The following is a 24,170-nucleotide window of genomic DNA, read 5'->3' on the forward strand; positions in this document are numbered from 1 at the left end:
CTCTTTGGACATTATGGACTCGATACTCTGTAACTCAAGTATGTTTAGTACTATTGTTCATTATAAGTTTATGCATAAAATTCTTCTTGATTGTGAAAGCACAACTTTTAGATAAAAAGTGTACCCTATCTCTTTGAATCATAATGGATTTAAAAACATTCCAAATCGTATGCGAGGATCTAGTTTGGTTTATCATGAAGATAGATATTCTCGATCTTTGTAATCTAGAACAATTCAAAGGAAGCATATTCTGAAATGTCGTAAGAAGTGCATGTGTGTAATTTACACAAAAAGGTGTTTTGTAATTGTTAGTGATGCATGTTATGGAGAAGCATAGGTAAAGGAGAGGGTGGGGGGGTTGTTTGGAATTGACTTTTTCATTAATAAGATGCTAGATAGGCATGTAAAATGAAAAATGACTTAGAAGCATGTACTCCACTAAATTTTTTATTTGATGAGTATTAGAGGATCTTAACCGAGGGCATCTTCAGGATTTTTTTTTTTGATAATATTAGAGGATCTTAACAGATTGCATCTTCAAGCCACAAAAAGAAATCGATAATATTAGGTAGAAGAGCTTGCAATTAAAGGTTGGCAAATGGTAAAGAGCTAGGGTAGTTTGTCAAGGTGAAGGATGGGATGTTTAAGAGGAGAAATCTTCCCCACTAGACACATTCTAGCACGAGTAAAACCATACAACAAGTGCATTTGTCTTTGCATTAGACCTCTTAGCTTAACATGTCATGCAAATGCCTCATGACATTCTAGGCCAAGTACAGTGCTCAAGACTCCTTAAAGGAAGATTTGCAAGTCATTCCAAAGGATGAGACTAAGGGTGGTTATCTACTACTAGTCTCACACTTGCCCATCCTACAAAAATAAAAAACCAGTGTGCTTGATGTTCAAAGACTAAAATGCCATTCTTCAAACCAAAAGTTGTTTTGGCTTAGTGGCCAGGCAACTAGCCTCTCAAGATGCTAATGTAAGTTCAAAGCCCATTGTTGCGATGATTTTTCAAACTACTAAATTGCCTTATCTCATTTATCTGGGTAGGGCATGCCCATGGTGAGCTTTTGCCCATCCAACTTCGTTTGTTAGTGTTGCAATGTGGAGCCCATAACATTGTCTTGTGGCATGATGCCCTTTGTTTCCTTTGGGCTAGTGGGTGGGTTAAAAAAAAAGTAAAAAATTATAACCTCTCTAAGTTGATAGCTTAATAAAGATATGCAAGGCATCATGTTGGATGCAACAATGGAGGTGTTCATTTGATGGTGGTTGCACAAGGGAGTGGGAAGTAACAACGAAGGCAAATAGTTTTCCTACAGTAAGTAACCTCTCTAAGTTGATAGCTGAAGGAAGATATGCAAGGCATCTTGTTGGATGTGACGATGGAGGTGTTCATGATGGTGGCTGGAAAAGTTGGGTGAATCATACCAAGGAGTGAGAAGCAGCAATGGGGGGAGACCTTATTCTGTTCATGGCAATGCGAAAGATTGGCTGAAGCATTAGAAATGCTTGAAGCAAAAATGGAGGCAGGGCTTTTAGGAAGCAATGCAAATAATCAAGTAGAAGATAAGAGATGACTTTGTTTGGATGTTATAAGGACAACATGTAGGTCATACACTGGTTATTTATTATTAGTTGGTATAATTAGGTGTAAGGCTGCGTGTGCTAATGCCATGTGACAATGAGGAAGGCTTTTAAAAGTCGTCTAAGCACATATTGGCAAGAGAGCGGGCAGGCACAACCAACGGGTAATAGTAACGTTGAGTGCTGTTAATAGCATGAGTCTGCGTATGCAACGATTGGCTCAAATAGCGTCGTAATTTAATTGGCTTCAAAGTTAAAAGAAGGCGTTAGATGGTTATAACTTATTAGAATTTAGACCTCACGTTTTTTAATTTGTTCTTTGTTTTTTTGGTTTTTTTTTTTCGAGACGCGTGTGCCGGATGTGATGATACTGGCCGTGTAGTAAGTCCTGGCAGGCAGCAAAGGCTGGGGATCATCGGGGTTGGTAAAAGCGTGATCTCCAAAAATTAAAACAAAAGAGAATATCGACAAAATAAATAAGGGGCAGAGCGACGGGGGGGAAAAAACAGGGTCAGAAACAAAACACGTCCAAAACGGGCCACGCGTGTGAACGGCCGGGGTTAAGTGTAAATGTGACTTCGGGAGGCAAAGGGCGGAGGTAGCGAAGGAGGGTGGTGGCATTCCTCTTTTGGGGTGGCGGCGGCGGCGGGCGCTTGTTCCGAAAGGGGGAACCCTAAAAACCCCCGGACCCCCCCACCCCCCACCCCCCGCCACACACACACACACACACACACGCACTCATTCTCTCTCTCTCCTCCCTGTGTTTCTGTTCCGCCTCCTCCTCCCCCCTCTCTCCATCTCTCTCTCTCTCTCTCTCTCTCTCAGCTCCGGCCATGCCGCTGTTCACGAAAGTCATCACGTGATGTGCCTTTCTTCCTCTCTTCTCTGACGTTCCTTTCTTCCTCTCCTTCCTCTCTCCCTCCTCTGCTTCTTCTTCTCCTGCTTCTTGTAGGTAGTGTACCACTCTACCCTGCCTCCCCTGTTCCTGCTGTTGACATTCTATCCTCCCCCCCTCAACCCCCCCTTTTTGAATCTCTGACTTTCCCTCTCTCTCCTCCTCCCTTTTGCCTCCTCCACGGGCCCCCCTCCCCCCCCCTCCCCGATCTCCGGCTTCCCATGTTTTGCTAGGCTACTCCCTCCCTCCCTCCCTGCCTCCCTCCCTCCAAAACTCGCACCTCCACATATTCCTCTCCTGATGCCACCCGCAAACTACCATCGCCCCTTTTTTACTTCATCCGTCTGTGACTCTGCCCCCTGCCCCCTTTTTTTGACCTGCTTTCTCTAATGTTGGAGCATAATACCCTGTCCTATGTTAGACAGTCATCAGTCCGAGTAGAATACGCGTGTGTCTCCGCATTTGGGGCCGGGCCTGCTCCTTCTCACTAGAGCAAGCAGTAGTACCCTGGTGCTTCACCGACAGATCCATCATGTCAGGGCAATCTCTGGCGTCTTCACCCCCTGCTCCGCCCCCTCCTTCATCGGTTGACAGAATGGCTGCTGCGCCCCTGCACTCTCCATCTCCTTCTCAGCAGCAGCAACTGCCACAACACCAGCAGCAGCAGCAGCAACTACCGCAACATCAGCAGCTGCACCAGGATAACCTCCAAGCTCCATCCATACAGCTGGCGCCGTCGAACACTTCCCAGCCTGCCGCTGCCGCCACCTCCTCCCCTGCTGCGGGCTCCCAATTGGCAATTGTACCCCAGCAGCCTGCCCTTCTCTATCCTTCTGCCCTTGCGAAGCATGAGACGGTAGTGACAGACCGGGACGTGTTCTACGACACATTGAACAAATTTCATGCTGCACTTGGTACACGCCTCATGTGAGTAGAGTATTTAACCCCTGAAGCTCCAAATTTCGACTGGCGATGTCAATGTATGTGGCTCCTTTTTTTTGGTCCACAGTAGCACAGCCGGGAGACATGGGTTCTGGGTCAATCAGAAAGCAATTGAGATACAAGATGTATAGGATGACAGGTTGGGTAGCATGTCAGACCATAAAACTGGTGCTCGTGCACTTCCTTCTCTGAACATGTCATCACGACTGGGTCATGTAACAAAGAAATGGCTACAGGGGTCACAGGTTTCAGCCTGGCACTTTGACATGCCTTTCAGTTGACATTTGGAATTGTAAAATTGGGCTCTGCAGGCTCTGGCACCTCCGAGGATGCAAGATGATTTGGTTCTTTCCAGTGACATCATCAGCATCCGCATGTTCTGCTAGGAAATCTATCTTTAATTTTTTGGTGGGCTTGAGGTTTTAAAGGAATGCAGTGTCGTAAGCTTGTCACGTGTGTTCAGTGAATCCGTCAAATTGTCAGTGGTATTCATTTGCGTTCTCTGTTACAGGATATGCTAGGATTTTTGAACACGATCTTTTCATTAGTCACAAACTCAGGCTCAAGGTTGATGTGTAAAGACTTTATGTGGTTTTCAGGATACCTACTATCGGTGGTAAGGAGTTAGATCTGCATTTGCTTTATGTAGAGGTTACTGGTCGTGGTGGGCTTGAACAGGTAATGTGATTTTTGCGTTTAGAGTTCTTCAACCAATTTTGCTCTCTGTTCTTCAAGTATGTCACAAATATTTTAATTCAATTTTTGGGAAGTGGTTGTATTTTACCATGTGTCTTCTACCCATAGTAGTATGGGATGGCCATTATTTTAATGCTTCCCATCCCAGTCCCAGCATCCTGTCTCTGTACTGTCCTGGTCTTGTCCCCATGTTAGAGCCCTCTCTCTTGGTAATGGGGGATGGCAATTCTTGTCCCCTTCCCTTGTTCCTATGCCTGTCTCCAAAACATGTCTCATACTACTATGCTTTCACCCTAGTGCTTTTAGTTTAGGTTCTCAGATCTCACATGGTACTAGTGTGGACGAGTAGAGAAGACCATTGTTAGCCTTTTAAAAGATGAGTCTCTATGTGTGTGTGTGTGTGTGGGGTGGGGGGGCAGCTACTTGGGGATAGCTCAATTGCTTAAATCTTATGGTTGAGAAGATGTTGGCACTGTATTCAACCCGCACTAGGCACCATGTATGTTGTACAGCCCAATCATCAGAAATGATATCTTGTTTGCAAAGGCCGATCATTGGAAATGATCTCTTGTTTTGATATCCCAACCTGTCAATACTTGAAAAAGCAAAAAGCAAGCTACATTGCTATATACCAAGATCGCAAGGTGCATAGCACATTGTTATCATATATCCTAGCTATCAATATATTTGCAGAAAATACAAATAAGGGGTTTAGTGTTTGTCAAAATGGCCCCATAACACTAGCTTTTGAAATGTAGATGATGATCATATTGATGGGGGAACAATAGAAGAAGTTTTAGGCAAGAAAATGAGTCTTGTGATAAGAGATTGTTCGGAGTGTTTCCAAGTTGTCCATTCAAATTGGTGAAAGTTTTGGGCATTAAGAATGGCTCTAGGTGATTGTTACAGTAGTTGAAATGTGGGATTTAAAACTTTTGCTGCAGGACAAGGTATTTGATGTATTGGCCTATCTTGTACTTATTGAGGAGTTTTTGGCTATCCTTAGTCACATTCTTATTTGTAGTAACTTGCATGTCTGGCTCATTAGGATGGTTGTTGGCAATCAGAATCCAACCTTTTTTAATATATCTATAGTTTTGATGTCTTGGATGTGTGAGTGTATTTGGGCTTTTGGGTATACATTGCAAGATATTGAATTTGATTTTGATCGTTTTTACATAGTCTCTGTCTTGTGTGTCATGTGTTTTGACTAATTTTCCAAAGATTAGGTAATTTGCGTTTGCTAGATCTTACATTAGACCTCATGTAGTAGAGCCAACCGATGTGAACCGTTTGTCAATCATCTCATTTTACAAAAGCATTAAAAAGATGTGCTTATTCTCTCCACTCTTCTCACCCTTTGTACTTCAATGTGTTTTCCCCTTCGCTCATACAGTCCATAGTATTGATGGGTGAGCTTAACATGGGTGTTCTCTTGTTACTTGGTTCTCTCGTTGATTCAAAAGATTAGTTGGAGGAGACAACTTTGTCCCCACCTCCACTCTTCTCACCCTTTGTACTTCAATGTGTTTTCCCCTTCGCTCATACAGTCCATAGTATTGATGGGTGAGCTTAACATGGGTGTTCTCTTGTTACTTGGTTCTCTCGTTGATTCAAAAGATTAGTTGGAGGAGACAACTTTGTCCCCATGCTTATGGATTCCATTGTTTGTCCTCGGTCGTCTTTTGTGTTTTGATCTCTGCTTTCATTGTCTAGTGTACTTTGTTTGTGTGTTTATGTTTTACTCTTCCACTTCCATTGTGTAGTCTCACATGGTATTAGATGTCTAGTCTGTTGAGATCTTGTCTAGGTTTTGATGTTGCAGGTTGTGTTAGAGCTGTGCTTGAGGCTTTTTGGTGACCGTTGCTGCATTTCATACTGCTTTGCAACCTTCCCCCTTCACTTGATCAAATAACTTTACTCGTTTCAATAGAGTGTTTCTTTATGTACTTGAGATCCATTTTCCAGGCATGTAATGTCTAGATGTAAAGGCAAATCCTTGCAAAATAAGCAAAGCCAAGTGCTCTTGTTTTACATCATTGATGGCCTTTTGGACAGCAATGGATCGGAATCATGCCATCCTCTAATGTGTGTGGATATCTTGCTGTTTTCTGCTATTTAGACTGTTTTTTAATGCTATTGTGGTGATAGCTGCTTGTATTTTCTGTGTCTTCATTGTCTCAGTTCGCTTATGTTTTTTTTGTGTTTCTCCTTATAATCTGATCAATATTGCACATGTTCTCATTGGTTTAGGTACATAGTGATCATTCGCGAATTATGGATTGCTCACAATACCTTGTGTACTAACAAAGTATGATAAGTTGCTAAGTCTTAGAGTATCACTATCAGAGTGTTCTTATGGAACTTGGTTTTTGCAAGAGAGAGTATGGTGTTGTCTTTGGCTTGGCTTGTTGACCTTAATGGCCATCACCTCTTCTTGATGATCTTGATGAAGACAACTTTTAAGAGGATGTCTAGCTTTAGGACCATGATATTTCTCTCATATATTTCAAGGCATGGACCAAGCTTTGGCTCCCGTATAAGGCTTCATTGACCATGCAAACTATCACTTTCAATGGTTGGCTCTCCCAACCATTCCCTATGAGGTGGTCGAATGTATTGTATCATTTCCTGGTGTGAGTGATGACTAGTGATAAGCATCTTTGGAACACGCCAACAATTCTTCTAGTAGCTCATTTGGCGGGGATTATTCTCTACGAGGTCCATCTCAAGTATGATATATTGGCGAATGCCTTAAGGGCTCAAACATCATATTAGTTGGCAAGCTTTCCATGTATGATATCTATGTTCTTTGAGCATGAGTTTGATTAAAGATCATTGGAGAGATTGTCATATCATGTTGGAAGTGGCTTTGCTAACTTTTATGATTGGAGAGGGGAGAAGTCAAGAAGAATAGGGAAGGGATTCTTTTTTGGTAAGAATGGGATTCTTCGGAGGGTTGTTAAAAAGTAGTAGCTTCAAAGAGGGAAAGGCCAAGGGTGTTTCAACTTTGATTTTGGTGTGGTAGCTAAGGTTTTTGTGACCATGGAATTCATTTCTAGCCATGGTGCTTTGGAAGTTGGTGCCTCTCATATGTTCTTGGTTCATAGGGGGACTATGAGAGGATGATGGTGGTGGAGCATGCATTTCTTACATATATCTATGTGATGCGGGGTCCCTTGAGTATGGATTTTTACATGCATTAATTATTTGATGGTTTTTCATTGTCTGGAGTTGGTGTAAATTAAATTCCAAGATGGGTGAATTTGACAGAGGTGGCTTTGCTTCATTTTAGTTCATACACGAGGGGTTTCTTTGGTGAGATGATTGAGGGCATACTCAAGGGGGGAAGGGGAAGGTCCATGGTAATGATGTGCTGTTGCAAAGGTGGTTTATGGTAAACAAAGAGATTTTGCTATTCTTGTTATCTATGATTAGGGTTCAAATACGATCGGCCTTGACTTCAATGTCTTCTTAAGGTATATCTAACATTGGTTAGTTGGGGCATACATAGTTTATTTGTGGTATTGCCATCATTGTGTATCTTTTATTGTATGGATCATCCATGATCTAAGAGAGGGTGTTAGCATTTACATCCCATGGTTTGACGATGTTGGTTGGGGAGGCACATTGGTATGCTAGGTGCTGTACTTTAGTGGTTGGGTGATAAGTTGGGGGACATGTAGCTAGTGATTAGGTGACACTTTTTTTTGTTATTTGTCTTGATTTGGTGCGACTTGGTGTTAGTTGACCTAGTCCTTTTTGTGGCTATTGATAGCTTGCTCCTTTCTTACCTTTTTTAGTCATTAAATTATATGGGGAGGGAATTTTGGAGAATGTTGAGCCACCCAAAAAGCTTTATTTGTTTTACAAGGCTTTATTTGGGTATAGTAGAATAAATGCTCAAAATTCTCTTGTAAAAGGACATGTTGTGGGGTTTCCATTCTCTCTCCATTAGATCTTCAGATTGATTATCCCTCTCTCTTGGTGCTTGGTGGAGGTTACCCTTTCTCAGAGTTGTAGCCTTCGTGAGTTATTGCCCACAATGTGTTAATAGAGTGCATCTCATGGGTGTTTGAGTTTGTGCATTAGTGTGCATATCTTTTTTATAGTAGAGTCTCTTTCCTCCTCAAATCATCATAATTTTTGCATTTTATCGGTCGATCTCTTCCCTCCTCAATCATTCATCAAATACACATCCTACAACACGATTGCTTCTTGTTGGAAAGAGGGAGATTGCTGCACATTGTTGATGACTCATTACTCGTGCCATTATATTGTTCTCGAGCCTTGGTATATGGATTCAATTTCTTGAGTCTATTCTCTTTGAGCTCTTATGTTTTCGTTGTTCACTTTTCTGTTCATTGTGTTCATTGTAGTTCGTTGCTCCACTCTTTTCAAGCTTGAAAATAAAGCTTGTGTCTCTTGGTATTAGCATTGCTTGCTGTGTTTGATTGTTGTTTTCACGTTTATTCACGTGTAGATTGCTCCATAAGTTTGCATTTGTTGAGTATCTCATCCAAGTAAGTCTAAGCAGATGTGTATAGAGTGTTGGGTCATGGGTGGTAGTTTTCAGCCCAAGTGCTCTTTTTCTAGCAAGTATTTTTCTATAGTTGACAATTTTGGTGGTGTGTAGTCATTTGCAATTGTTTTTTTCGTAGGATTTTACTCTTTAAAGGCATGCGTTTTTAGCCAAGTTTGTGTTTCACTTTGATTTGGACATGCTTAGAGGAATGTTCACGCGTGTTAGTTGTCGAGCTTCTATCACTACAATCTTGTGCATCTATTTCTCCTTCTGTGTTTTGAACTGTATTAGGTTGAACTGATTAACTAGTGGTATTTGGCTCTCTCTGAGCAAGTACCTCTCTCTCTCTCTCTCTCCCAAAAAAAAAAAAACCCTTGCCTTCTTTTATATTCTTTGCACCTCGTTTGAAATGACACTTCCATGTTGCTCTATTGATGACAAGCTTGGTTTGTGCAGAACTGCTTGTGGTACATCATCTTAGGAACCATTTTATGTCCACGGATGGCCTCTCCTATTCCAAGATGGGACGAATACAACAAAGGAACAAATTCTTACTTAGAAGTTAGAATACATCATTCTTGTGTATACTTTTAACTTTTCTTTGATGTGTCTCTATGTTAGCAGATATGTCAGCTCATGTGTGAGTGTAGAGGCTTGGGCACATTATTTAGGTTATTTAGGCATTTTTTATTGTGCCATTTTATGGTCATAGTGGGCATTTATTGCTGGCCGACTTGACACATTTTATGGTATTATTTGTGCCTATTTATTCTGGGCTCCTCCTCAGTTGGTTAGTTCACCACCTGGAGGTCCCGTGGAGAGAGGAGCCGGTACCGGTGTCCATGTAGGCAATGACTCACTGCTGTATGTGACAATCCTGCGTCTGATATATGGATTCCATTTCCCTAGCATACATCTGAGTTCTCATATGGATTGTGTTCTTTCTTTCCCTTTCTCTTTTGTCACGCGTTTCAGCAGTTTATTACAGCATATGTTTATGCTTCCATTGTTGCTCCACTTCTAACATGGTATCAAATTTCAGGATTTGTGCTCCTGCTGTGTTTTCTTGCTGATTTCAAGATTGTTTTCACCCTTGCTGATCAGGTGACTGCTGCTCCATACATGTGACCCGTTTTACTTGTGTTTTCTGTAGATTTGCCATTACCTGCTGTCTACAGCCCCTTTGCTACCTGCGTTTTCAGTTTTCAGGTTGCTGTGACAATTTTCTAGCCTTTTTGTGGCAATATTCAGCTTGCGTTTTGGTGCTCTTGACTCCTCCTTGGCTGGGCGACTGTACCTTCAGGTCGTTTTTGCTGTTTTTGGCAGTTTTTGATAGATTTGTTGATTTTTCGCAGTAGCTTTGTTTTCTTTTGGTCAGATTTTGGGTTATACTGCATGTGAACTCTTGTTTTTTGCAACTTGTGCTCGTGTTTTGGCTGTGTTCCCTCTCCAAATACCTTCTTTTCTCTATTCCTCTTCTAAATCCTCTACAGATGGCTTCTCCGTGCTCATCCACTGATGATACATTACATGGAGATTTTAGTGAGGCTCTTGTAGCTTCAAAGAGGGGTTTGAAGATGAAGAAGTCAAAGGCCCAATGTTATCATTGTGGCAAGAAGGGCCACTTGCGGAAGGATTGCAAAGAGTTAGCGGCTTCTAAGAAGAAAAAGGACCAGAAGATGAAGCGGGATGTGGACTCCTCCGACGAGTCATCGTCTGTCTCAAATTCCGATGCAGATCCTTCGGCCAAGGCGAAGTCCAAGGCGTGGAAGGGATTGTATTTTTCAGATCATGGGAAGGGCTTGGTGGCCCCTTCCTTAGTTGCTTTCTAGTGGTGGTGGTGGTGTCATCCCTCACGACTCTTCAGTGCTAGAGAGGGAGTGTGAGAGGGTGGTGAGATGGGGCAGTTGTGCCTCATCTATATTTCTATACAGATGCACAGGATCCAGAGAGAGACGTTCCTGACGCATTGACCAAAGTCTAGCAGGTACAACTCTTGGAGCTAGGATTGACATCCAGGTTCATGATGGACTGGTTCTTTGACGAAGAGCAGGTGGCTTTTGTATGGAGCTCATACGAGGGGACACATTGGCGGTCTGGGCAAAGAAGGGGAATCCATGGTCATTTATGTGCAGCGACATTGGTGACAGGATGGCCAAAGAAGGGGAATCCATGGTCATTTATGCGTTGCGGCATTGGTGACAGAATGGTCACGTGTACTACATTAGAGGCATCATTAACAGACATTGAGAGCTACTATGGTCTTCTCTATTTTTTGAAGTTGGTACAATTGACATCGACATCAGGTTCTCTCTGAGGCACCTTGGTGGTGGCTTGATCACCCACTGCTTGGGTATCCATGGTTCTACTTGGTGGTTCTATGTTGTATGGTTTATGATTAATTCTCATTGTACCATTGTATTGTATTAGATCACCCATGATCTGAGAGAGGGTGTTAGCAGATATGTCAGCTCATGTGTGAGTCCGAGCTGTTGTAGAGGCTTGGGCACATTATTTAGGTTATTTAGGCATTTTTTATTGTGCCATTTTATGGTCACATTGGACGTTTATTGTTGGCCGACTAGCATTAAATGCTAGCCGACTTGACATATTTTACGGCATTATTTGTGCCTATTTATTTTGGGCTCCTTCTCTTCAGTTGGTTAGTTCACCACGTGGAGGTCCCATGGAGAGAGGAGCTGGTGCTAGTGTCCATGCAGCCAATGACTCATTGTTGTATGCGACAGTCTCATGTTTGATATATGGATTCCATTTCCCGAGTATACATTTGAGTTCTCATCTGTATTGTGTTCTTTCTTTCCTTTTCTATTTTGTCTTGTGTTTTAGCAGTTTATTACAACATATGTTTACGCTTCCATTGCTGCTCCACTTCTAACACTCTAAAGAAGTTCGTTTGGTAGTTCTCTTGTAGGATGTCTTTTAGAAGCATTGGGGAAGTTACAACTTATGTACCTGGCTCTATCGACCATCGAGCTATGACCCTCTATGGTCAATTTTAGACTATCAAGTTTGAGGTGGCTGATATGATTCAATCATTCCTTCTCGGAGTAATGCAGACATAAGATCAACTTTGATAAGCTTGTCTTGTTCGTTTTGTCCTCTACAAGCTTCCTCTGGAGTTTAATGTTTTTGCCAATGCTTGAGAAGCTTAGATATATCGGCAATACTTGTTAGTTTTGATCATATGACCTCTATGATGCTTAAGCATGAGGCTTCTTTGTGTTTATTAGGGAGGCTACCATCTCCATATGGTAGTAAGTAGGATGCATTCACAGCCTTAGAGAAAGGTGACAAGTAGAAGAAGAAGAAAGCCTAGCATTATCATTGTGGCAAGAAGGGGCATCTTTGAATGATTGCAATAAAGATTTTGGGTGCTAGATTTTGTTGACTGATTGTTCATTATTATTGGCAATATTTTTGATTAGTTATTGTTAGCCTCCATTCTCCTAAGTCATTCATCATATTGGGTGTAAAGTCCATTTGTCTCCGTGTAAAGTTATATGGGTGTGTGTTAAAGTTATATGGGTGTGAACACACCCTTATTTGTACCCTAACATATAAATACATTCTTTATTCTTTGTGTATTGTGACAATCTTATTTATACAGGTATGTGTTAAAGTTATAAGGGTGTGAACACACCCTTATTTGTACCCTAACTTTAACACACACCCTTATTTATACGGGTGTGTGTTCAAGTTATATGGGTGTGTGTTAAAGTTATAAGGGTGTGAACACACCCTTATTTGTACCCTAACATTTAAATACGTTTTTAATTCTGTGTAGTGTGACAATCTGGTACGGCATTCACTCTCTTTCACTCTCAACGTTGTTGCTCCACTTCTGACTTGCACTCCCTTTACGTGCTCTTCCCTTCAAACTGGTATCAGAGCTGTGGCTGAGGTGTGCGCGCTTCCCGAAGTCTGTGTGCGCCAACTTCAGCTAGTCCTCGCGAAGAAGCGTCAGATCAAACTAACGTGAGTGCAGTTGAGAGGTCAAGGGGAGGCAGCGACTGGGTCAGGCGATCAGTTTCAGCCAGCGTGAAGTCAGGTGACCGTTTTCTAGCAAGCGACTGTTGCAGGGCTGAGCAACAGGTCAGACACACACACTGACAGCTTAGGGTCATCAGTCGTGCAGGCAGAATTCACCCACAGGCAACTCAGATGATAGGTCAATGGGGGTGCGCACCACATTCCCTGGATAGTTCATCATCTGTTTTACAGTTTGTCCTTTTTTTTCAATATCCTTTGCAACCAGCCCCCTCGCTCATTGATGGGGGTTCTTGTGCATATGCACAGTTCACAGATTTTTGCCTTAAATTTGGGGCTTTTCCCAAATTTGATGCAGTTCACACATAACAGTGATACTTGACCCAAACATTGCAAACATAGTGCACGTTGGCTCTGAAAAAATTGGGGATTTTTGTGTAACAGTGAAATTTTGCTGAGCAGAGCTGAATTCATTGACCTTGGTGCACATTTGGACCTGAAAAATTGGGGGTTTTGCAACTTTTGCGAATTTCTGCTAAATTCACTCGTTTTATGCTCTTGCGAACTTGTGTTAATGCAATTGGGGCAGATTGGTCAATAAAATTTTGGGGCTCTTTCTGAAATTTGTGGATTTTGGTAAAATTGATGTGTGAAACGCACTTTAAGGATATTGCTGAAGCAAACTTGGTGTTGTAAGTAGTGTAATTTGAGTCATTTATCTCCCACTTGTGAGATTTTGGAGAAATTGCAGAGAATTTTTGGTATTTTTGTATATCAGAAGTTGATTTGGACACCTATGTATGCAGTATACATGTCAGGCAGCTCCTATTGAGTTGATGTATTGCTGAATATTCATGCTGCAGTAGTCTTAGAGATCATGTGTAGATCTAGGATTGTTGGAGATGTATTTTTTGGTAACATAGCTGAAGTGTGAGTCACTTGGCAATGATGTATGCATGTAATAGAATGACACTAAATCTTGCTCTTCTTTTTTGAAATTTTAGGCTGAATATTCAGCTTGTTGTTTGCTGTTATAAATTACAGCATTGGCTTTTATCTACGGAAAGACAAAATGCTAGGCATTTTGTTTCTCAAAGACTGTGATGATACTCTCTTAGAAACTACGCCTACAACTATGGCAGATGAGGATTGGGCTAGACTCAACAAGAAGGCCATTGCATATATCTGATGATGTACTCACAGACATTAAGGGTCTTGATACAACTTATGCTGTATGGAAAAAGTTAATGGATACTTATGAAAATGCAACTCTAGTAAATCAAGTGTATCTCATGCGCAAGCTTGTCAACATGGAGTTGGATGAGTCTTAAGACAATATTTGAGCATTTGAGTGCTTTCACAGGGATTTTGAGTCAGTTGCACGACTCTGGTTTGCAGTCCTTCAATGATTAGCTGAATGCTATTTTCTTGTTAATGACTTTACTTGATAGTTGAGAGACTTTGGTTGTTTCACTTACCAATAACACTACTTGAACCTTTGATAGTGTTAGGGACTCTATCCTCAATGCGGAGATCAGAAGAAAGTCTAGTGGATAAAGTAGTGGTTTAGCTTATCATCTTAGAGGTAGGTCAGAGAAAAGGGTAATGCAACAACAAATAAAGGAAAAAGTAGGAGTAAAAGTAGGGCAAACAATAGGATGTTACTTGCTATCAGTGTAAGCGTAAAGGCCATAAAAAGTTTGATTGTCGGAATTACAAGAAAGAGCAAGAAAGAAAGAAACAACAGGGAAAGAAAAAGAAGGATGACAATAAAAATGATGAAAACTCTCCCTCAAAAGAAGCCGCAAAGGCAAATGTTACATCTAGTGTGGTCATTGAAGAGCTCTCTAACACTAGAGAGATACTTGTTGCAGTCTCATGCAATGTAGACACTATGGGAATAGTAGGAGATATGCACATCACCAAAAAGGAAGTAATTGATGCCTTACTTTCAGCTCATGATGGGTTGTTCCAATCATGGATAGTGGATAGCGCTGCCTCTTTTCATGTTACTCCTTCTTTGGAGTCATTTTTTGAATACATTGCAGGTTGCCCAGGTAAGGTTTACTTGGGCAACAACTATGTATGTGAGATAAGTGGGTGTAGGTACTATTTATTTGGTTCTTGAAAATAGCCAAGAGCTGATTTTATAGGATGTTAGATATGTATTTGGCATTAAAAAAAAGTCTACTGTCAGCTGGGTAGCTTGATGTATGAGGGTATTTTACTACCTTTGGTAGTGGATCTTGGAAGGCCTACAAGGGCTTTATGCTAATTGTTAAATGCAACAAAAAGGGGACTTTGTATTATTTGCATTGTAAATCATTACTTGGCAAGTTCTTGGTTGTGGCTGAAGTATATTGATAGATGAAACTTTGGCACAAAAGACTTGGCTATATGAGCCAAAAGGGCCTTCAGAAACTTTGCTCTTTAGAGAGATTTGATGTAAAAGGCTTTGATCTCAACTTTCGTAAATGATTGTATATATGAAAAACATGTGAAGTCTCCTTATTACTTTGGTGTCATTAAAAAGTCCAATGCCCTTGATTTAGTACACTCTGATGTGCGCACTATGCTTGTTAATTCATATGGGGGTGCGTGGTACTTTGTTACTTTTATTGATGATTTCAATAGAATGTCATGAGTATATGTGTTAAAGAGCAAAAAGGAAGTGTTGGATGCTTTTAAAAGGTTTCATGCTTTTGTTACCACACAGAAAGGACTTAAGTTTTAAGCTATAAGAACGGATAATTGGGGCAAGTATGTTTCTAATGAGTTCAAAAAGTTTTGTGAGATGCGTAGCATTAAGAGGGAGTTGACAACCCATTATAATCTTGTATCAAATGGCGTGTCCGAAAGATATATTCTCACACTTTGTGAGAGAGTTAGATGCATGTTGTCCACAGGTAATCTCTCGTAGCAGTTCTGGGGAGAGGCCCTTAAAACTGCAGTTCATCTATGCAATCGCTCTCCCAATCGTGCATTGGAAAATGGCATCCCTGAAGAGGTTTGGTTTGGCAGACTTGCTTCATATGATCATTTGCGTTGTGATGCCTTTGTGCATGTTCTTGTAGATTAGAGGACTAAACTAGACATGAAATCCATCAAGGGCATCTTCATGGGATATGTAGATGAGGGAGAGATGGGTTATAGAGTTTGGCTTTCTCAAGGCAGGAAGATAGTACACAGCCGAGACGTATTTAGTGAGGCAAAGTTGCTGAAACATGTTACACAGGGTGACGTTGACAAAAAGGTCAAATTTCAGCATGAACATCTAGCCATTTGGTACCATTAGCTGAAGATTTTGTTTCTTTTGATACTGAAAACAAGCAGCAACCTATTGTGCTAGAGCTAGAAGATAATGGACAGCAAATAGATGCATAGGATGGAATAGGACATCAAGAAGAACATGTTGAAAATAGGTTACAACAGCAAGAAAATGTTGAAAATTAGCCACTAGGTGATAGTGTGCACACACTTGAGGATGTAGGCCCATTGCCTAACAATACAGATCATCGGGTAAGATTGTGTCAGAAGGCATTCATAAAGGTTTTAGCCTATCTTTGGATTGCATTTTATTGAATGATGAAGGTGAGCCTCTAACATTTAGAGAGGCACAATCATGTGAAAACAAGAGAAAGTGGAAGCTTGCTATGTAGGAAGAGATGAGGTCTTTGTATGGAAATAATACATGGGATCTTGTACCTAAGGATATTCCTAACAAATGGATTTACAAGGTGAAATGTATTGATGGGAACCTCAAGTACGCAATCATGTGAAAACAAGAGAAAGTGGGAGCTTGCTATGTAGGAAGAGATGAAGATGCTGTTTGCAAATAACACATGGGAGCTTGTACCTTTGCCAAGGATAGAACTATCCCTAACAAATGGGTTTACAAGGTGAAATGTATTGATGGGAAGCCCAAGTACAAGGCTCATTTGGTTGCTAAGGGCTATACACAGAAGGAAGACAGAGACTTCGAAGAGGTTTTTTCACCAGTGGTGAAGATGACTATGCTTCGTGTTTTGTTTGCCCTCACTACATCCTTGGATTTAGAGTTGGATCAGATGGATGTGAAGATTACTTTTCTTCATGGTGATTTGGATGAAGAGTTGTACATGAAACAACTCGAAGGTTTTGCTATTCTAGGGAAAGAGCATTTGGTTTGTAAGTTGCAACACAGCTTATATGGGTTGAAATAAGCCCCTAGATAGTGGTATAAAAAGTTTGATACTTTTATGCTCATCCATGGATTTGAGAAGTGTATATGCTATGGAAAGGGTGTACTAGAGTTGCAGGGATTTTGTGATTTGGACATGGTAAGAGATCTTGACACTAGGAAATCTACTAGTGGGTATGTCTTTACTTTGGTTAGTGGGGCTATCTCTTGGTGTTCAAGGTTGTGGAAAATTGTGGCACTTGAGTACTACAGAGGTTGAATATATCTCAGCCACCACAAAAGCTTCTAAGAAAGTTATTTGGCTTGGCCATTTGGCCAAGGATTTTTGTCTCTCTTCATCTACTCCAGTGCTTGGTTGTGATAGCTAGAGTGCAGTATGTCTGGCTGAGAATGCCATGTTTCATACATATACCAAACATATAGATATTCAATACCACTTCATTTGATAGGTCTTGGATGATGATCTTGTCACACTGACTAAAGTCAAGATCCAAGATTATAAGTCAAGATCCAAGATAATCTTGTGGATGTTCTCACTAAGAGTCTTGCAAAGGCTTAGCATGAATATTGCATTCGATTAGTGAGAGTCATCTAGCTCAAAGGTACCACTTTGAGCCTTTAAGTGGGAGCTTGTTGGGTGTAAAGTCCCTTAATCTTCGTATATAAACTTATACGGGTGTGAACACACTCTTATTTGTATCCTAACTAACATATAAATACATTTTATTCTTTGTGTACTGTGACGAGTTGGTACACTCATCTTGGGATTCTCTCACTTGTTGGGAATAAAGGCCTCATGCCTTTAAATGTGCTCGGGTGTGAAATTGAAATCTAAACGCCTGAGTTGCATGGCCAGTTTGTGAAACGGACAGGAATGTCTAGTGAGTCAAGATTGGACAGTTCAGGTCTTATACTGTTGAAGAACTAGCCTGGAAGAGACTAGTTCAAAGTGAAGATGGACAAATCTTCAAGAGATTAGTCCATGTGGGGTCATCAGTGGAAATTCACTTTCAGTTGAGCTACATTACAGATTTGGATGTAGCCATAGTTTGCAAAGATGGTCAGAAGACTAGTGGGGATGCAATGGAAGCAACTCCTAAAATTTAGGAAGTTACTATTTTTGGACCCCAGAATTTGTTTGCGTCATTATCTTCGTTTTTGTACGAGGATTAATCCTCTGATCTGTGCCGAGGTCAAATTTTGAATCGAGGATGGAGAATTTTAGAGCGAAAGGTTTAAACAGGAAAATTGTTACATGTATGCCATGTGTCACAATTTGGGCATAAATTCCCAAAAGAGAGAGAGAGGGCAGTACAAAAAAACGGGTTTCAATGCATGGGGGGCTCATTTTGTGAAAGGGAGATGGATTGCTGCAGATGGAGAGCTCTTGAGAGCTGGTCTACCTTGTCTATGATGCACAGAGGCTTGAGCTTGCTTCCTACTCTCTCTCTTTCTCTCCCTGACAGTATGGTTATGCTGCAGAATCAAGGGCCTTTCTTCTGATTCAGGTACAACTCATATGCTGTTTTTGCATGAGGCAAGAGCCGCTTTTCTCCAGGAACAGGAGCAGTTGTTTTCTGCCCACCAGCAAGAACAGGTGAGGGTGGTAACCTCACCAAGCAAGTGTCTGAAACAGCATTAAATCAGTTCTGATTTTGGACTGTTCAGAGGTTATTTCAGAGCCCAATTGATGTCAGAATCAAGGGGCACTTGGCCCAAATGATGCAGGATAGTGCAGGGAACAATATGAGCTGAGAACAGGTGTTAGAACAGGTCTGAACCAGTAATTACAGTGGACTGAACAGTACAGGGAACAATATGAGTTGTAAACAGGTCTGAACCAGTAAATACAGCAGGTTGAAATGGTCAATTCTGCACTTCAACCAGAAGATTCAGACTTGGGCAGAGTTTCCCCTCCTGGTCAACTTGATTTGGGCCGGTAATTGTACTGTTATGTTGTCAAATTTCACCCAGAATAGGTGAAAGACAACCCATTGTACTTTCTCTTTTAAAAAATAAAGAAATACCGCAAGGGGCAGATACTCGTGACACTCGCAGTCAGCATGCTCATGGGCGAAAAATTTGAGTAGGTGGTAGCAGCGGCATGGTCATTCGACGTCCTCCATCATCGAGGAGGGATGGTTTGAGTGGCTTGCAGACATATGTAAGGCGGGACTATAGTAGCTTACATCCTGTGTCTCATGTTGACATCCCCTCCTTGCCTACACAGGCGCCACCTAGGGAGCCATCATTTGATGATGATGGTAACCTCATCAATGAGGATGAGTATGAGTTTGTCTCATCATCGGATGCCGAGGAGTCATCTTCAGACTCTCTTGATGAGCACTCAGATGGTTTTGATGATGATGATAGTGATGCCTCATCATAGATTTATCATTCATATGACATAGGTCTCTTTTTTTGTATCAAATATACTAGACTGTAGTTGTATCATATGTTTTGCGTAGCCCATGTGACCGCGATGGTTACCCTCATGTATTGATCTTATTCTGTAATGAAATGGCTATTTCCACTTTAAATACGTATTTTATAATCTATCATTTAATGATTGATGGTTTTTGTTATTTAAAAAATCATCTTATTTTTTTTCGTACTAATATCGTACCATACCTTATAAAATCATAAGGTATCAATTAATACCGTATTGTATTGTATCTTTCGTACCTAACAACTATGGTCTACTTTTCGCTCCTGACATTTTGGTAGATTTTTCCTCTTTCAGGCCCCCTTCTCGAAACTCGTTACCTTACTCGTACCAACAGACCATGCGGGATTCGGGGATCCTATCATTGAATTCCACTCTGGAGGAACCTAAAAGATCTGCTTGGCTTGCTCTTTAGACATCATTTGCATAATTTGCGGTAGCTGCTCACGACGGTTGGTGGATACATCAGATGGATGTCAAGAGTGCCTTTTTGAACGGTTTCTTGGAGGAGGAAGTCTATATGGAGCAACCGCTAGGCCTTCCTTCAGGGAACCCCTAGGAAGAATAAGGTATTATGTTTTTATAAAGCTCTTTATGGGCTGAAACAAGTGCCGCGGTCTTGGTTCCATAGGATGGATGAGTTCTTGCAGACTCACGGATAACATTGTATCCCTTATGACACGAACTTATATGTTCTATCTATTGCAAAGGGGGTTAGCTATATCCTGCTATACGTTGATGACTTACTCATCACAGGCTCAGATTCCGTTGCTATAGCGGAAATTAAGGCTAAGCTTAAAGCTACATTTGAGATGACAGATCTTGGTTTGTTGTTCTATTTCTTGGGGATGTAGTTCGTTTTGGGGGCTATATTTTTGTGTTACAATAGAAATACACACTTCAGCTCGCAGATCAGTATACTTAGGATCAGCCATGGCCAGTGGCTACGCCTCTCGATCCTATTGTCCACTTATCGAAGGTTACCCTAGGACAACCCTTCGATGAATATACTTATCGTTTTGTTGTAGGAAAACTTCTTTGGTTAATTCACACTAGGTCAGATTTAGCTTACTCAGTTAGCATACTCAATCAGTATTTCATAGTATCTAGGATATCACATTGGATTGTATGCCTTCGTGTGTTATCTTATTTGCGGTGTATTTATTCTTACGGCCTGACATGTGGTTCTAATTTATATTTGTAGGGATACATTGATTCTGATTGGATAGGAGATCTCGATACTCGGTGTTTCTATGGTGGCTACCTCTTTACCTTGGGCACGGCTCCCATTTCTTGGTCCAGTCGTAAGCAGGAGATGATGGCGGCTTTCACGGTCGAGGCTGAGTATCGGGCTCTCTTTGATGGCGCCACCGAGGCTATCTATTTGAGTTTACTGGCGGCGCTTCACTTTCCATGTGACTCTCCCATAGTTGTCTATCGCGACAATTAGAGTGCCATTGCCCTTGCGGGCAATCTGATCATCACACCACGGACATGCATGTGAGAGTCCACTTCCACTTTTTCGGAGAGCAAGTTGAGCTAGACACTATTCGCCTGGAGTTTGTGCCATCATCAGATAATTTGTAGATATATTGACAGAAGTTGTCAACCGCCAGTTCTTTAAAACCTGCTATCCAAGATTGACTTGAGTACACTCTCCTCTACTTTTTCAGCTTGACGAGGAGAGATTGCTTCTCTCTTGCTTTTCCTTTCAAATTGAGAGAGGACGGCTTCTACTCTTGATAATGACAGTGATGATGCTTACAATGTTTTTAAAACATTATATTCATTTATTCTTTTATATTGTATTATGAACATTTGTAACTTCATCTGCATTGTCAGGATGACATGATTGTAAAAGGGTACTTGGACAAGTGAACAATTTTCTTGTGAGGGCATTGTTCCAGTGGTACCGTTGTGTAGCATATTGCATGAGCGTGATATCTTGCATCTCCCTTTGCATTATCCCATGCATTGGCATTCTGTTCATGTAAACATGTATCTATGCGCATTTATCCCTTTTTGGTCGTTTGGAGTGGCCGACTCTAGGATTCATCATATTCGTGGCATTGCACATGGCGGTCTGCAAGGTAGTCTTTCCCAGCTTGCTTGCTTGACATATTTGCTATACACACTTTAGCCATTTTCTTCGTCACTGACACTCAGTAGTAGTAGGGATAGTATGCTTATTTTGTGAAGGTCTTGGGTTTGATCATCCCTTATCACTCTCACGTTTTGGGCACGGATACTCAATAGGTAGAAACCTGATTTGAAACCCTCACTTAATGCTTAATCTATCAAACTTAAAAAACCCTATTAAAAAAAAAGTCCATAGCTGATTCTATCCGTCTTTGTAGGGCTTGGTAGGCCACTGGTGGGCAGCCGATGTGCATCCTTTGTCCGATGCCCTATCCTCTTTGAGGTGATCACTTGGGCTTCTTTGGTAAGATAACCATCACCTCTGTAGTCTTAGTAGGCTATTGGGCAATCGACATATACCCTTTGTCTGATGCTTTGGCTTCTTTGGGGTGGGATGCCTTGTGGTAAAAGATAAACCAAGAAAAGGCTTGGCTGGCCTTTATTCTCGTGGCACCGTTGTTGGGCCTAAGAGGGGGTGTTGAGCTAAAAATGCATTAGCTTTACTTAAATAGCCTTAAAATATGCTTAATTAATGAAGAAATCATGTTTATCGAAAAGAAACGCGATCTTAGAGAGTTTTTGTGCTCCATAAGCATAAACGGTTGGTTTCACCAAAACTGGTTACCTGTAGCAATGGGGTCTTAAGGTAACCTGCAGGAACGGACACCTCCTACGAGCCGAGGTCCAAGCTAGGCATGCAACTTCCTCTGCGGGAATTCGTCGGGATGGGGCGTTTTACCGGGTGAGAGTTAGGGCAACCCTTTCTCAAGTCCCGGACTACCTGGGCTCCCATATAGGGGTCTTGGTGCCTATCCTCACTAGCCAAGAGGTTGGTCTCCCCGGAGCTATCAACCAAAGGGAGCGGAGGAAAGCGGATGCGTCCGCCGAAGCCGGAGGCGAAAGGGTTTGGCCCTGTGATAGTGCGTGTACTAGCATACTATACTCACTTAGTGAACATGGCATGAAGGTGCACACCCGACTCACAAAACAAAACAAAACAAAAATCCACTTGGGAAGGCCCAAACTGTCTATAAATACGTATGTTGCCCTTCATTCAGCTCATGATCTCGTTTTTGCAGATTTTAGGTGTTTCAGCTTGCTGTCCACACTCCATTCGCAGAGGATATTTCAACTGAAGCTGTCCATTGCTGTCTACATCAGTGGATGTCTGATTTCTTGCCCTCTTCATGTAGTTTGAAGCTGATTTCAGCGTGGCGATTGCTGTTCTTTGCACAGACATGCTGCCGTACAGCTTGCCATGTCATCACAACCCTAAGTTTGCTTTTTGCAGACTGTCGCCCAGCTATCTTGCTTGTCAATTGGCAGTTTTCTCTCTCTTCAGACTGTCTTGCTTGCGTTTTTAATCTCTCTCTCGTGCAAGCTGTCTTGCCTACGTTTTTAGTCTCTCTCTCTCTCTTGCAGGCTTTCTTGCTTGTGTTTTTAGTCTCTCTCTTCTCACTGCCGTTTGCATCAGATCTAGTTTCTCATTGATGCGTTTGCTGGTGTTCGACATCCGGAGACTACCTTGTTGCGATTCGGGATCCATTCAGAGTACGACACACTCTCTAGCTCATTATCCTTGCCTTGATCTTTGAGATATAGGAGTTCGAGGTACATTGTCTCTGAGGTATCCTAATCCTAGTTGTGTTTTTTTATCACTGTGTGCTTTGTCGAACGGTTTTTGTGTTAGGGCATTTTTTTACAAGTACTAGTATACCATGCAAATTCACTGTAGGAGACAGCATTGACATGTAGTTGGCCACCCTTGCATATTTTTCTTTTAGTTATCAGCTGGGATTAGTTGCTTTTTAATCCTTAGAAAATGTTATGAAATTATATTTATTATTTTGAATCTGCAAATTATATTTTGAATCAGCAGAGGCTGTGGAACCTGGGCAGAGCCTGGAAAATGTCTCCGAAGTAGAGCCTGGGGAAGTGCCTTTGTAAACAAATCTGCAAGATTGTCCTTTGTCTTGCAGTACTCCATAGCGATTGTCTCATCTAGAAGCTTCTCTCTGATAAAATGGTACTGGATCTCTATGTGCTTCGTCTGGGCATGGAAAACAGGATTCTGTGCCAAGGCAATGCAACTCTCATTGTCACATTGCAGCAAAGTGGGACGAGTCTGGGGGCAGCCAAGCTCCTCCAACAATCTCCGAAGCCACACAGTCTCATATGTGGTGGAAGACGCGGCCCGATACTCCGCCTCAGTAGACGAAAGGGCTACCGTGTGCTGCTTCTTGCTACTCCATGAGATAACACCTGCACCCAAAGTAAAACAGTAGCCTGTAGTAGACCGCCTATGGTCCACATCACCAGCCCAATCTGAGTCGCTCCAACCTGCAAGTACAAAATCTGAACCACCTGTGCCTGCTGGATAGTGAATCCCTAAGTCAGATGTCCCCTTCAAATACCGAAGTATCCTCTGGGCAGCCTGCCAATGCACCGTTTGAGGTTCATTCATGAACCCCGCCAAGAGCCCAACAACAAAACAAAGATCAACACAAGTGTTGAGGAGTCAAATCAATGATCTAATCATCTGACGATAGCGGGAAGCATCCGCCATGGGAGAAGCTGAATGTGAAGTGGCCTTCCAGTTCGGATCCATAGGAGTAGAAATAGTCCGACAATCCTCCATCGCAAAAGAAACCAAGAGCTCCTGTATATATCTCTGTTGAGAGATGAAGATCCCCCTCTGAGACTGATAAATCTCATGGCCCAAGAAGAAATGGAGTAGGCCCAAATCCGT

At 41.8% G+C, this 24,170-nt stretch overlaps 1 protein-coding gene across 1 annotated transcript in view; it reads left to right on the forward strand.

Annotated features, from left to right (window-relative positions):
• Positions 1-2,327: 2,327 nt before the first annotated feature.
• The window catches only part of LOC148034440 (high mobility group B protein 9-like), a 30,785-nt gene continuing 8,942 nt past the window's right edge, over positions 2,328-24,170 (forward strand). The window contains exons 1-2 of the mRNA XM_087679375.1: positions 2,328-3,412; positions 4,027-4,105. Of these exons, the coding sequence (XP_087535501.1) occupies positions 3,018-3,412; positions 4,027-4,105 (474 nt within the window). The 5' untranslated portion in view covers positions 2,328-3,017. The remainder of the gene's footprint in view (positions 3,413-4,026; positions 4,106-24,170) is intronic.

Source organism: Lygodium microphyllum, chromosome 6 (assembly GCF_053477565.2).
Source record: "Lygodium microphyllum isolate KBCC chromosome 6, Lygodium_microphyllum_v1.1.10, whole genome shotgun sequence".
NCBI classification, from domain to species: domain Eukaryota; kingdom Viridiplantae; phylum Streptophyta; class Polypodiopsida; order Schizaeales; family Lygodiaceae; genus Lygodium; species Lygodium microphyllum.